The sequence below is a fragment of the Toxotes jaculatrix genome, chromosome 11, assembly GCF_017976425.1.
Source record: "Toxotes jaculatrix isolate fToxJac2 chromosome 11, fToxJac2.pri, whole genome shotgun sequence".
Taxonomy (NCBI): domain Eukaryota; kingdom Metazoa; phylum Chordata; class Actinopteri; family Toxotidae; genus Toxotes; species Toxotes jaculatrix.
Genome location: NC_054404.1, coordinates 7,869,332 through 7,883,951, shown reverse-complemented (window position 1 = coordinate 7,883,951; position 14,620 = coordinate 7,869,332). Strand labels below are relative to the sequence as shown.

Here is a 14,620-nt window from a genome sequence, read left to right as displayed (position 1 = left end):
CAAAATTTACAAAGCCATTCAAACAGTCATTTTTTTAATACTTTTGTGTTTTTTAAACTCAACTGTTGAGAATATTCAAAATACACTTTTTAATGTTGCTTCTCTCTCTCTTTGTACTTACAAGTATGTACATGAAAGTCCCCGTATCTTGCCGTGTGTCGTCCCACTGACTCTTCATCACTGGTAATAAAAATCTTTCTTTTAGTGTTTTATTTATATCTCTTCACACAGTTAGCACTCTGTTCAGCTCTTGACTGTTGCGTTTGAGCTTGAGTGTCTGTGACTGTTGGCCATGCTCAGATGGATGTCCCGTGGCTGGGCTCACTGACTTCTGGGATGGGTCCTCCTGGCACTGGTTGGTAGGACATTGGCATGGGTGTCTTGACTGGGCTCTGCCGGAAGAGGCCCCCATTGGGTGCCCTGTGTTTGCAGCGGATAGAGGGCATGGTGGCACTGCTGAGGGGCAAGGGCAAGGTCCTGCCAGCGGCTGCACCCAGTGTCCTTCCTGCCCCATGGCCCTCCTGGAGGAAGGTGGTCACCGAGAGTGGCCGCGGCCCCCGATGGGCTGGGTAGTCCCGAGCAGACAAGGCCTCCAGGGACTGGCTGGGCTGCATGCTGCCAATGTCCAGGGCAGAGATCTCAATAGACTGGCCTGGCAGCTGCTTGTGGGCCAAGTCCTCGTCCAGGAGGCTGTTCAAACGCTGGTGGACCTGTTCCAGGTTCACCTCTTTGTCCTAAAGATAGATGAAAAGAAAGGCAGAGCCACAGAGTGTGTGTGTGTGTGTGGAACAAAGGAGAAAGAATGGTGGATAGAGGTTTTAATGGAAAGGAGAGCATGAATGTAATTAAGAATGAGTGTGATAAAGAATAAAAGCGAAAATGAATGTGCAGTGAAATGGGGTTAAGAGGTTAAAAGAAAGAATGGTATGGGGATAGAGAGTAAAAGAAGACAGAAAAAGACAGGTTACAATGGTTGTTTCACTATCATCATCATCATCATGACCGACTATCTTCAGTACATGAAATACAGCCTAGTCATACACCACGTTCAAACAGAAAGTGGTCACAGACTTTTGGACCCCACTGTATAAATTAATAATGAACTGGAATTTTTAAGCAGTCCACATAAAGAGAGACATTCCCTTAAAACACTAAATCTTAAATATGGGGGTTGTAAAAAGGTAATGTCTCTTCTTCTGAAATGAACTTAAATGAAGATGTCTCTTCATGCAGAAGTATTTAAATTTTCTCCATAATTAGGTGACCATCTGTAGCAGGTGATTCTTGCATGAAGAGCATCAGCTGTTAACAAGACAGGCTCCAATGGACGCACAAATCCAATGAATTAGACTTTGTGACAACAAAATTGAAATGAAGACAAAGTATTTTGTCAGTTAACTGAAGTAATCTAAATCGTATTAAAGAATCATTCAAAATATTCTCTTTTTTTCTCAGGAAAAAAATATGGGAGACGCCAAATAAAGAGCACATGATTGTTTATCAAACAGACATTTTCCAACAAACGTTACCATGCTCACTTTAGGCTCATCATGCTCCCATTTAAGTTGAGCCACACTGAAGACAGAGAAAACCAAAAAGATGAAAACAGAGACCATGGGGTGAGATGATAGATGAAGCACCTACAAGCTACCCCTGCCCGGCCCCATGCCCTGCCCCTTTGCCCTGACACAGCCAATGACCGTCCAGTATGTCAGGCCTCTCCTGACCTGTGTCAAGAGCTCTGGCCTCCTCCCAGTCTCTCTCTTTGTCTGTCCATTTGTCCCGCCTCCCTTCCGGTGAAGTGCTTGTTATGTCATTATATGTCAATGGACCAGAAACCCTTTCCAGATCCTTAGTTACCTGCTGGGGATCACAGACAATGACATAACCAAAATGTTCCCCTGAGAATCCGGACATTGACATATAATTACAAGTAATTACTACTTAGGCAATGAAAGGAATGGTTCTGCATTTTGGAAAATACTCATATTTGCTTTCTTTCTGAGAATGAGGTGAAAAACATATACCACTCTCATGTCTGTGCGATAAGTATAAAGCTACAAAGTGGAAGGAACTGTTAGGCAACTGACAAATGGACCTTGGCTTGAAAGGGCATGAAATTTTCCTGGTTAAATAATCATCAAAAAGATCATCAAGTATGGTAGAAAACATCTGGTTCTTTGCTTTACAAAAACAAAAAACAATAAAAAACATTTCGGTGTTCTTTTACATGTTACTGCTAATGGTGTTGTGAAACTAAACTGATTACAAAAACTAATCAGCAATTTAGATAAATTTATGACTCTGGCATGACTGTGGATTAATTATGCAGCTATGGCAAAACAACCAAGAATTTTAATATACGCTTATAACCATCTTTTTCTTTTTAGCAATGGTTGCCGAAGGTCGTGGGTAAATAACCGACCTCTGTCCTGAGTGTCAAGAAATAGTCAAAAAATGTAACTCCCACAAATGAACTGAGGACAGAGTCTGGCTACTTGTTTCCTGCTGTTTCCAGTCTTTATGCTGAGATAAGCTATTCATCTCCTGGCTGTGGCTTCTCGGACAGATATGAGAATGGTATCTCAATCTACACCAGAAAGCAAATAAGGATGTTTCCCAAAAAGTTGAACTATTCCTTTATATGGCTGATGTGTCCAGGTTTATAGTAGGATTTTGTTTGAGGTGGCTGTCATAATGTCCACATACTGTATGTTTGTGCTGCCATGGTTCCAAAGATGCTTAGAACAATTTAACAATTTACCCAAATCTTTTGAATATTTAACACTCGTCCCTTGCAGGCTTCAAAAGTAGCTGTAAAAAGTTTGTAAGGTGATGAACAGCAGCTGTGACTCCATTCTCAATTATTAAAATAAATATACGGAGCAAAAAAGAGACAAAAAAAGATGAATCACTTTGTTAAATGCTGGAAAATAGTGAAAAATAGTCATCAAAATTTCCCAGAGGCCAAGAGGAAGTCCTCAAATTTGCTTGTTTTGTCTGTCCAAAATGCTAAAACTCAAACTTAAGCTGGCGTAAAACTGGGAAAAAGCAGCAAGTTGTCACATTTGAGAAGCAGGAACCAGAGAATGTTTGGCATTGTCCCTACTATAAATGAGCACATTAAGCAGCAGTGTTTTGACAAATTTCAGTTTCGCTTTTGATATTTTTTCTGCTAGGAAAACCTGCCCCTATTGCACTGTAACAAAGAAAACTACAAATCTCTTACAGTCACATTTCAAGCCTGGAGGAGGTTAGTGTTTGATACTGAAAAGAAGGATATGGGTAGAAAAATGCTTAAACATGTCTACAGACATAATAATAATAATAATAATCATCATCATCATCAATAATAATAGAGCACAATACTCTGATTCTACTCAAACAACACTAACATGTATTATGTTTTCTAATTAATGAGACAGCGATGTTTGTTGTGAATCTCACATGACAGCAATATGTGGTTATTATGAGAGCAGCTGTACACAAAGACTGAAATTGAAATTAACAGCATTAACTCAAACTCTTGTCTGCACCAAAAACCAGCACTGGTGGAATTTGGTTTGATTTTGATTTACTGTGATTTGTTTTCGTTTTTTTTTTTTTTTTTTTGGACAGGACTTGGTCTCTTAAATGGGTGTCCTCAGCCAGTGGTTTTTATTGCATTGTTGGACTGTCAAGTCAAACAGGCAGGTCAAGGCTCAGATTCTTTACTATCGGCTTTTGCTCACACTTTAGTTTAGGGATCCATGTCAAGCCTTAGTTGTCTGGACACCTCATGCAGAGGGGCTGCCCAGTCGACAGCAGCAAGATGAAGTCAGAGCTCTAAAGCATTAAGACTTGAATGGATTAGCTAAAGAGAGCTATTGTACAACTGAAGCACTGATCGACTCAGAAGTACAATTTCAGTATGGGGTTTTGAATTTGGGATTCAACGTTATATTTACTGTCATCATTCCAGCTGCGGTTCTCTCACATGAGCACCAGTGACTGATAGTTTTTCAGCCCAAAGTGTAGGCAATGTTTTTATGCATCAGTATGAGAGAGAATCACAGTAAGTGTGTTTGAGAGAGAAGCCTCAGAGAAGTCCCTAACAAAGCACCCCAACCTCTCTCCCAACATGAGAAGGAATGAGTAGATTGATCACATGATGTCTGGACTATCATCAGGGGCACACCTATTATAACTGGGTGTACTGCAGCTCTACTAAATCGGGGCTGGTGTCAGCGCCTGCTGGATCCATAAAGTAGAGTGTGGCAGTGGCATCTCTGGGCAGGACCGGGGGGCCCGGGGGTCTGGGTCTCGAGCAGGGCCTTGGAGGGGCAGAGGGACCCGTGGTGGCCACCATGGCCCGGTTCTGGGCTAGCAGGCTTGGGCCTGGGCCCTGGCCCGACGCGTTGTCAGTGGTCACCTCTTTGGGCTGCTCTCTCCGGCAGTGGTTGCTGTTCCACCAGGTCTCCAGTGCAGCCACCAGGAGGGCCAGCAACAGCCCAGCAGCCAGGATGCAGAACACACCGGCAAAGCTGTGGAGACGCAGCGCACGACCCTCCGGCTGGGAATCTGCATAGCTCTGCAGGTCACAGCGACCTTTCTTTGGCCACCATTTCTGCTTCAGGATGTCAAGGTCACCTTTTTCCTGAAGCTCCAAAATCCTGTGGAGGAGAAACACTGAGTAGTTCTTTCACACACAGACGTTGCACAATACATTGTGATAACGCCGCAGGACACTGGACCAAGCCTTCAATAGAATTGATTCGGATTATGCTAAATGCTGGCTAATCAACTTACAAAGAAAATAGAGAATGGAAATTTAAATAATTTTCATAGACAAACATGAAGGAAAATTGGAAAATCAATGTAAGACTGGATGACTATAATTACACAATAATACTATGTAGATTATAACATAAAACTAATTTTTAAAAATGCAGTTAATGAACTGTGTTAGCATTGATTGTAACCTCATTCAAGACTGATAGTGGGTAAAATGTTATTAAACAAAGCAGTTTGCACAGCAGTAAATAGAGTAAGAAATGTTACTGATGCAGTGCTGAAACAATTTATAAATGTTAACAAGAGCTAAAAGACCAGTTCTATGTAAACAAGGCAATGAAAAAAAATCACAGCAAGATTAATTGGTTTCATATCAAACTGTATATGCGTGGAAACAAAGATGATCAAATACTACAGTCAGCCCATTAGTTAGTGTACAAAGAGCTGAGAGGAGTGGATGGATGTACTGGTGGAGAATGACGACAGCTGAGGCGAAACAGTGAATCTGTCCCATCGGAGCGGTTAGCTTTCTGCACAATCATTATTCAACCTGTTCCACTGTGACTGGCACGTATGTGTTGGTGCACAAGCCTGCACGCACATTCAGCACAAAAAGGCACACTTAAGACATATGTACACACAGCTGCAAAAGCTTTTGACATTAAATCATTTATGCGCTTCTACACTTACGAAACATCACAACCCTAGATGTCTACAAATATTCACCATCACTTTTCCTACAAGAGATGTACTTAAAATATTTCACTAAAGCATGGTGTGTAGTTTACAGAGTAATCAATTCTCCATTTTGAGATTTGAGTTTTTGCTTTGAGCTGATACTTTACATGGAGGAGAAAGCTTGCTGTCCTGATTTGAAATTCACTAACATCCCTCTTATAAGACTGCACTGAAAAGTTTTCTGTCATGTGTATAGGGAAGAAACAGATAAAACACAGCAGAAAAACAATGGGAAAATAGTATGGACTGAGAATAGAAAAATGTACTTCTCGGTCTGAGTCTTCAAGAAAAACTGTACTGAGACGTTGCATATGCTGAAAATCTAACCGTGCTTTTGTTTATATCTGGACATTATTTAGACAAAAACAAAAGTTTAGTACAACTTTTAATTATACTGTCTGGCCATCTGTTCTCTTGCTCCCGACAACACTGTACTCACCAAAGTAATTGCTGGGGTCTGGAAAGGCAAATGATGAAATTCTGACCCAAACTGATCTTTGTAAACATCCATCACAGTTTAAAGACCAACTTTGTAGTTCAACTCACTTTTGGTTTTAGCTTAAGATAAAGTGATGTGATAATCTGGCTAAACTATCGGTTTGTAGACAACCTGTCTGAATGTCTGGCCACCTGTTTTTAGCAATGGAGTTGTGAATCCAAATTTCAGAAAAGATCTGGTGTGTACAATGTCACCATGGAGAGCTACGTTGTTATATGCATCAGATTTACTTTAATAATTTCAAACAATTTACGTGTTGCTTGATACCAACACCAGAAAGTATTAGCTGGTGCTCAAGTTACTGCGTCATAATTAATATATATCATACATTATATAATATATAGTATAAAAATTGGGTAGCCTATATATACATACTTCTGAGAGAAGAGGTCTCTGTACGGACTGCCGTGCTGCAGGGCCATGCCGTAGCCTCTGGTGCTCATGCTGTTTCCTGCCACAGTTAGCGTGCAGTCGTCATCTGTCAGAGCAGCGTACTCTACCACGGCCATGTCCCACAGAAAGGCATATGACTCTCGCTTTGCCTGGAAACGTGTATAAACAGACATATGATAGTTACATGAAGACTTCTTTAAATCACAGTGATGCTAGTTTAGAAACCTTCTTTAATAAGCCAGACTTTTTCAGTTTGGGAGGAGGCAGGAGTATGTTTCCCAAACATTAATGTACAAACAAAAAATAGTTATGCATTAGTGAATTAAAAAAAATATTGTATTAAAAATCCAATTTCTCTTAAGATAAGATAAGATAAGATAAACCTTTAATAGTCCCACAATGGGGAAATTGCACATTGTGATTTTACGGTTAATTGTGCTCATTTGTTAACTTTTCCCTGGGAATGTGCCACCTCAGTATTCTGCAGTGAGCATATACACCGTTCAGCCACAACATTAAAACCTCCTGTCTAATACTGTGTATGTCCCCCTTGTTCCCCTTTTCTTCCCAGAGTGCATCCTGTTGCCATCTCTTCCCCAGGTAAACGATGCACACACACTTAGCCGTTCACATGACGTAAAAGAAAATGTGATTCATCAGACCATGCCACCTTCTTCCATTGCTCCATGGTCCAGTTCGAACGCTCACATGCCCATTGTAGGAGCTTTCGGCTGTGAAGGGAGGTCAGCACGGGCACTCTTGGCACTGTGGGTGCCCGTGACCCTGTTGCCAGTTCACTGGTTGCCTTCCCTTGGATCACATTTGATAGGTACTACCCGCTGCATACCAGGAACCCCCCACAGGACCTGCATTTAGGATATGGTCTGGCCATCACAATTTGGCCCTTGTCACAGTCGCTCAGATCCTTACGCTTGCCCGTTTTCCTGCTTCCAACACATCAACTTTAGAACTGACTGTTCACTTGCTGCCAAATATATCTCACCTCATTGACAGGTGCCATTGTAACAAGATAATCAATGTTTTTCACTTCACATGTCAGTGGGTTTAACATTGTGGCTGGTCAGTGTATATGTTGAATATGTTGAGTCCTCAGCATGCCATTCCTGTAACGTTAGAGGAAGGAATTTTTTTTCTTTGCATTTTTACACCTTGAACCCATGTCCCTCTGCTGGAGAGTGAGCAGTGAGTATAATAAACAGAGCTCAGCCACCATGCTGAATATTTGCACAGTAATTAGCATAAACATTTTGCCCACTCATTAGAGTAAACAGTGAATAGTATGTACAACATTAGATTTCTTTACAAAGATGATGAAAATAGTTGGATCCTCTTTTTTTTTTTCAGGCTTTGCGTGTAGCATATTTTCAGACACACAATCATGTGCTGTAGCCTCAAGTGCAGCCTGTGAAGAATATGTAGAACAACGCCAGCTGAAAATCTGCCTTAAATCCTTCTGGATTTTTTTTTATATTGATATTTGGATGCACTTCTATGGCTCTTTTCCCTTCCAGAGTTAGACGATGCTCTCAGCAAATACAGCTAAACAGCCTTTTCACCTATGATCTCATTAGGACTACACAGGGCTCTCAAGTTCACTCGCCTTTTATAAATAAATACAAAATGGAGAATCACATTCCCATCCAACAGTAATTCTCACATCAGAATGAGGAACATGCAGAAGTTTGTTAGCTATAAAGAATAATGTTCTTTATAAAGAACATTATTATTATAATGTTCTAAATAAATATATTTAGAGTCAAAACTGATATGAGTGGTTTTACATTAACGTATGTATCTGTGCAGCTGGCCTGACTACACTGAATGTAGCTCAAATAATAAAGCAGTATAATGCTTTTAAAGTGCATATGCCTAGACTCCACTGTAATTTGTTTAATTATGGATTATTCTTCAATCTGCTCTTTCTGTGTGTCTGTGTATGTGTGTGTGTGTGCTTGTGCTTGTTTGTGTTTAAGGAAGATAGAGAGAATGCATTAAAAGTTAATTTAGCTGCACACTGAGCTTGTGAGAATAATTAAAAACCCTCACAATTCACTACATTAAAAATATCACTTTACTCACAAGCCTCTGTCAGTCAGGGACGGAAATTATTGAACTAACTTCAAGTTTGTTCCTACCTGGTTGTGTGACAGTAAAAAGCTACAGTTAATTATCATTAAGGCTGAGCCTATGTTTTGTAGGATTCATTTCTTTATGAGCTGAAGATGTAGTTATAATATTCATATAATTTATTTATAAGTATTTTCGGTTTCTGGAAGAAAAAGCAATCCCCTCGTCGCCTGCTTCTTTCTTATGAAAGAAAATATAAATATATATTTTACTTTATGGGGCTGAACCGAAATCTTGTTATAGTTAACACTTCAGAAGGAACTGATTTGATTAAATTGGACTTTTAATATTACATTGTGTTATCAAAATGTTATTTAAGTTATGCTATCTAGTTTTTGTTTGGTTTCCCTGGAAATAGCTTATTGAAATGAACCCTACAGAAGTCGAACAGGCAACATGAGTTTTACAGGGCTCTAACAATATTTTAAGAGGACCAAATTTCATATTCACCTTCTTGATTCCCTCTGACGGGCTAGAGACAGAGTTCTTAAAGCCGTTGTTCTTGTTAATCGTCTTCCAGAGCTCTGCAAATGTGCTGTCCTGCTCCAGAGGGTTGGTGCCTTTGGCCCGGAAATACTCGTACACGGCCGAGTCCCTCACTGTCCCGTAAACCAGATCCACCTGCTTCGACAGGTCCTGGAATGACCTATAATCAGGGTCACATTAGCAAGTTAGTTCACCAGATTCGATATAAAACTGACTGTAAATACAGGAAATAAGAAATTCAAACTGAAAATTATTTTCTTTTGTGCAGCCATTGGAGGAGAACATTTCAGTTAGTCTGGAGAACTATAATATGATTGTCATCAGGAAATATGACTACTGTGGAAATTAAAGTACATTTATCAAAAAAACGGTGTGAATTTATCTACATAGGATATTAAAGACCGAATTTACATGTTTGCAAGCGGATTTTTCAAATAGTATTAACTTTTGTGCTTTTTCATGCACAAAAACCAGTTTAAGGGTATATCAGGTTCCAGTCTGGTGTTTCATATAACATCACATCCTGTGCCTCTAATTTTACAGTATTTATGATTTTTTTCACATGCATGATTAATTGGATTTGTTTGCTGCCAACAAAGCTATTATACTGTCAATATGTAGGTTTATAAAATCACAACCATCTTTTCTTTTTCTAAAAACATAAGGCAAGAAATCACTGAAAAAACACTCCTCTCCACTTTGATTCATTACCCCACCTCAACCTCTTGGCTTGTATCCTTTCATATACAGAATTTTCCCTCTACTTAAAATTCAAGCTTGAGCTCCCTCCTGGTTCATAACATCCAATCAGTAAGCCTAAAACTACCACCTTCCTCTCTTATGCACATTGGAGCAAATCACTAATCAGCGTGCTCTTTATCAACCAAATTAGCTGCACCTGTAGTGTGCTGTCTGCTTCTTCTGATGTCGATGCCAACACTTTTCCCCGACCACCACTTTCCCTAGCACTGCCAGCATCATGACTGCAACCAGAGTAATGATGACCAGGTTGGGGGGTTAATTTTCTGACTGATTATGAGGTTCATCCCCACGATTGGGCATTAACCCCTAATAAAACCTGCACCAAACTCTAATGTACTTTTTATAAACAATACTTGATATCTGAAAACTAGTCTCTCCTGATTGAAATACCTATTATGCAAATGTCATGTGGGCAATAAGAAATGAGGCTCCTTGCAGAAGCTGTGTTTTATATGTAGATAATTGCCAATTTTATACAGCATCATATTTGCTAAATGCTGCTATCCTTGTAATTGGAGTTTGCTTCCAGTGTGATTTGAATGGCAGTCTACCCAGAAGATTACCCTCTTCCTTGACTTGTATTGGGTTGATATGTTTGACCTGCTGCCTCTGTGCATTTGCTACATTTCTTTAGAAAGTCAATATACTAGAGAAGCACCAGACCGTTTTCTCTCCAATTCCTTAAAAAGTGAGAGAATCGAATATCTTATCTCAAGATGATGTTGTTGGACTAATTCAACCATTTAATTAGAAGCTCATACGGTGTAGCAGTGGTTGTTGTGTGTGTGTGGGGGGTGAGACAAACAGAAACAACTGATTAGATATTTTGTTGTCTGCAGCTTATTCTGTCAGATTAAACTTCAAGTTTTGCTGCAACATAAAATGTTCATCTTTAACATCTTACTTTTACAAGCATTGTGACCTATAGTGCGCTGTGGAACTATACATTTAAAATAACACTATAAATATTTAGACCCACCAGCTGGAGTAAACAGAATAACTAAAAGAGGTGAAAGCCCCTGTATTCTAAGAAAAAACATGAGAAACAGGAGACAGATGGCATATTTTAAAAATCAAAGATACAGTAAAATGAAACCGCTCACAAGTGACATTATCAGGCAATGACTATTTGAAGAAGACGATGTGTATGCACTGAAGACATCTGTCACCCATTTTTAAGCGTGTTCCTTGTTTGGCTTTTCTTTCTCCAAGCAAAACAACATACACTTTGATTTGTGATCAATACAGAGAGGTCCAACCCAGCCCTCTGTTCATTAGCTATAATGGCTGAACAAAGATTGAAATAAGCACAGCAACAACCACACACACAAAACACTTTTCTTTCTCCCCCTCAGCCATGCAGTGCTACAGAGACACATGCATGTAAAGAATATTCTTCACTTATGTGTGCATATACATATACTATACGAATTTCTTCTCAAGTGTTCCAGTTGGAATCAAAGGCACTAAATTGCTCGATGTACAGTTGGTCATGGTTATGTTTAGGTTTATACATTTTCGAAGGTAGCCATAGCAGAAACAATTAAAACATTGCGAACAAGGACAAGAAAGTTATACCAAATTAATATCACACAGGCAAACATTTAAACATACAAGCAAACACACATAAACACACACTCAGTGGCCATTATACACATACATGATATAAAAAGGGAGTAAATAATCTCTTTTGACACTTCTAAAAATCCTAGCTGCTGCCTTCTGGCAGCATGCCAGCATCTTGAACTGACTTGAAAAGACAGAAAGTTGATTTCTCCAAGAAACATAAAAACATCTTGACGTTTGTATTTGTTTTTTCCTCAAATGAAGGGAGCTGGACTGCATCTTAGTCTCTATTTGGCTTTAAAATCCAAGTCATATCTGGCAGAAGTTTTCCAAGGTTTGGACAGTGGATTTGTGTGGGACGACAAGCTGCTACAGCTTTTATGACAAAAATTTCTAGGGGAGGGAAGAAATCTCAGATTTGGAAACCTGGAGATATCCAGTCTTTTCTGTGAGACACTTAATAGTATTAGTAGAGCTTTTGTCACCAGGTTTAACTAAAACCTAGGTCACCATCTTGGTGTCATCTGCGTAGAAAGACACATTACATTTATATACAGCATTGCCTGGTAGAGCATAAAAGGGTAAAAAATTGAGCCTAAAACTGAGAAGTGAGGGAACCTTCACACTGCCTATTTTAATACATTAATACATCTTCTCAGTCTTTTGTCCCCAGGTTTAGACAGCCCAGGCTTTAACCACAATGAATCCCAGGCAGCAAGAACCTGCTGGTTTAGGTGCAGTATTTTTTAAGCATTTCAGCACTCCCAACATTCTTGCAGTACTTTTCACAAAAATGAAGCTTTGTTTTCCATTATAAAAGAGCTTAATTCTAACTCTGTAACTTGTCCCCTGACTGTGTTCTCTGGGATCTCTTGTATACACCCTCCCCAGAGGAGTTGCAAATAACCCTTCCTTTTCCAAGCCCACCTATGTTTCCCTGGGCAATGAGAAAGGCAACAATGGCCCCACACAAAATACCAAATTTACTGTGTAAATTTCCTGTGCCATCTGTCCTCTAGTGGTTCAGTGATAGTACAAAAGCAGTTTCCTCCCTCAAAGGAGGTGAATTCCTGTTGAGAAAGAAAAAAAATCAACAAAATTTCCATTTTGCCTGACCTTTAGTTGTGAGTGAAAATGATGAAAAGGCAGCTACTTCTTCCCCTCCTGATCTCTCAGGAATGTACAGCATATCTCAGGATTTATCGCTTAAATTATGTTCAGATTTTCTGCACAATGAATTTAGATTACCCAAGAAGTGAATCCCACACAGGCCACACGTTTTATAAAGTAGAGGGAGAGAATAACAGATGCAGATATGTTCAGCATGTGTTTTGATGTGTACTTTCTCCTACCCTCTAACTCCTAAATGCAGTAATTTGCAGTACCAAAGCTACTACAAGAAAGATTAATGTTCCAGTAATTGCCAATCCAAACATAAACACACATTCTTGTCATACTATCTTTGTGAACACACTCTGCCATAGTGCATTTCACTTTCCCTGACCTTAGCCATTAAAACTAAATGACTAACCCTATTCCATTCGAACCCTAAAACCAAGTCTTAACCCTCAAAGAACCCTTTAAAATTGTGAGGACCAACCAAAATGTCCTCACAACATCACAATGTCCTCACAACAATAGTTTAGAAATAAAATTTGTCCGTACAACCTTAGAAAGACGTACACACACACTGTCTCACCACAGGTGAGCTGTGTGCGGCTTGACATTCGCTCCCTCTCCCCACATGTCCACATGTGACTATTTGTTCAACAGAAGACAGACGCAATGTAATCAAATGGCTCTCTGCACATTCTTTGGGGAGGGACAGCACACCAAATTGGATTCACAGACAAATAACATTTGGACTGAGGACAAACTAGTTGTTACGCAGCGGATCAAAAATTACAGAAAAGCAGTCAGACCAAATACCAAGCGCAGCTGAAGAGAGATGCATACAGATTAACATTCAGCCTGAGTTACAGCATTTAATACAAAGTATTAAAAATTATAATGTATACTTAAAGAAAACACTCTACACTGTGTACAGCATAAAAAATGTTGTTTAAACTGTCCATGAGAAGTGTTCAAGGTTGTTAACGCTTCGTTTGAGAAATAAACTATTTTTAAAGACAGCTTTTGTCCCACTATGTATATTTAGGCAGGTTAGTTACTTTAGTGATTGACAATATACATGCATTATATTCACATGACATACATGTAATACAGTGTAGTTTATTTAAAGAATGTACTATTCCCACAGTAAGAACTCTGCTTTTGACATTCAAGGTAAAATATTATTTCTCTATTAACCATTACATAACCATCATATACAGTATGTGTATACTTGAAAAATGTATGCAGTATTAATCTAATGATTTCTTCTTGCAATCTAAATCCCATGTTGTCTTTAGGTTTCACAATGAGTGAATCAAGTGTGTTTGACTGAGTTCAAACAATGCGATAAGAAAAAATGTTAATTGAAGGTATTGTTTTTTTACCTGACAGCATTGTCCATGCGTGACACGGTGAGGTACGCAGCCAGGTTTGCTGTGTAGGACGAACACACAATCAGGGTGAAGAGCCACCAGCTGCCCATGACGATGCGCAGAGCCACCGATCCCAGGATGGAGTCACTGCCTGTATAGGTTCAGGTATAAATGCATGTAATTAAAATTGCACACCCATCACCACATAGGATCTAATACGACTATCTCTTATCTCTAATTCAGTGTAAATATGAAAAAAACAACAAAACTGCAATCCCAGCAACACATTTTTTAAATGCAATATGTGTGATGTAGAAGTGGGTAAATTGCAATGCTGCCAAAATGTGTAGGAATGTTTTTTAATATTATCAGGGTCTTGCAGCCTGATTTTATTGTTTCAATTAGCTTTTATATTATGAGCCAAGAGAATAAAGGCTTTTTTATCTTAATACCTCATGTTTTGAAAATGCAGGATTATTTCCTGCATTTCAAACAAGCTTTTAGGAGATTGGCAAATTCTATGCGAAAACAGACATCAACATTTTTTTGTGTTTGTTTGGTAAGTAAATTGATTATTCTGGTACAAGATAGTCATAATTTATCAGTAAAAGGAATGCCAGTGTCTCTTCCTCACATTTATAACAGTGATAAAACCTACTGAGTGGTGACTTTGTATGATGTCTCATTCACCCCTGCTTTTCTCTAGGTTTGAACATTTGTCTTTGGAAATAAAAATGACTTATTCCAAAAATGTTCAATGGAATGGTAA

At 39.2% G+C, this 14,620-nt stretch overlaps 1 protein-coding gene across 1 annotated transcript in view; it reads right to left on the bottom strand.

Annotated features, from left to right (window-relative positions):
• Positions 1-296: 296 nt before the first annotated feature.
• The window catches only part of grid1a (glutamate receptor, ionotropic, delta 1a), a 205,503-nt gene continuing 191,179 nt past the window's right edge, over positions 297-14,620 (bottom strand). The window contains exons 12-16 of the mRNA XM_041050454.1: positions 13,864-13,998; positions 9,002-9,197; positions 6,386-6,552; positions 4,412-4,652; positions 297-734 (exon numbers count right to left, since the gene is read on the bottom strand). Of these exons, the coding sequence (XP_040906388.1) occupies positions 297-734; positions 4,412-4,652; positions 6,386-6,552; positions 9,002-9,197; positions 13,864-13,998 (1,177 nt within the window). The remainder of the gene's footprint in view (positions 735-4,411; positions 4,653-6,385; positions 6,553-9,001; positions 9,198-13,863; positions 13,999-14,620) is intronic.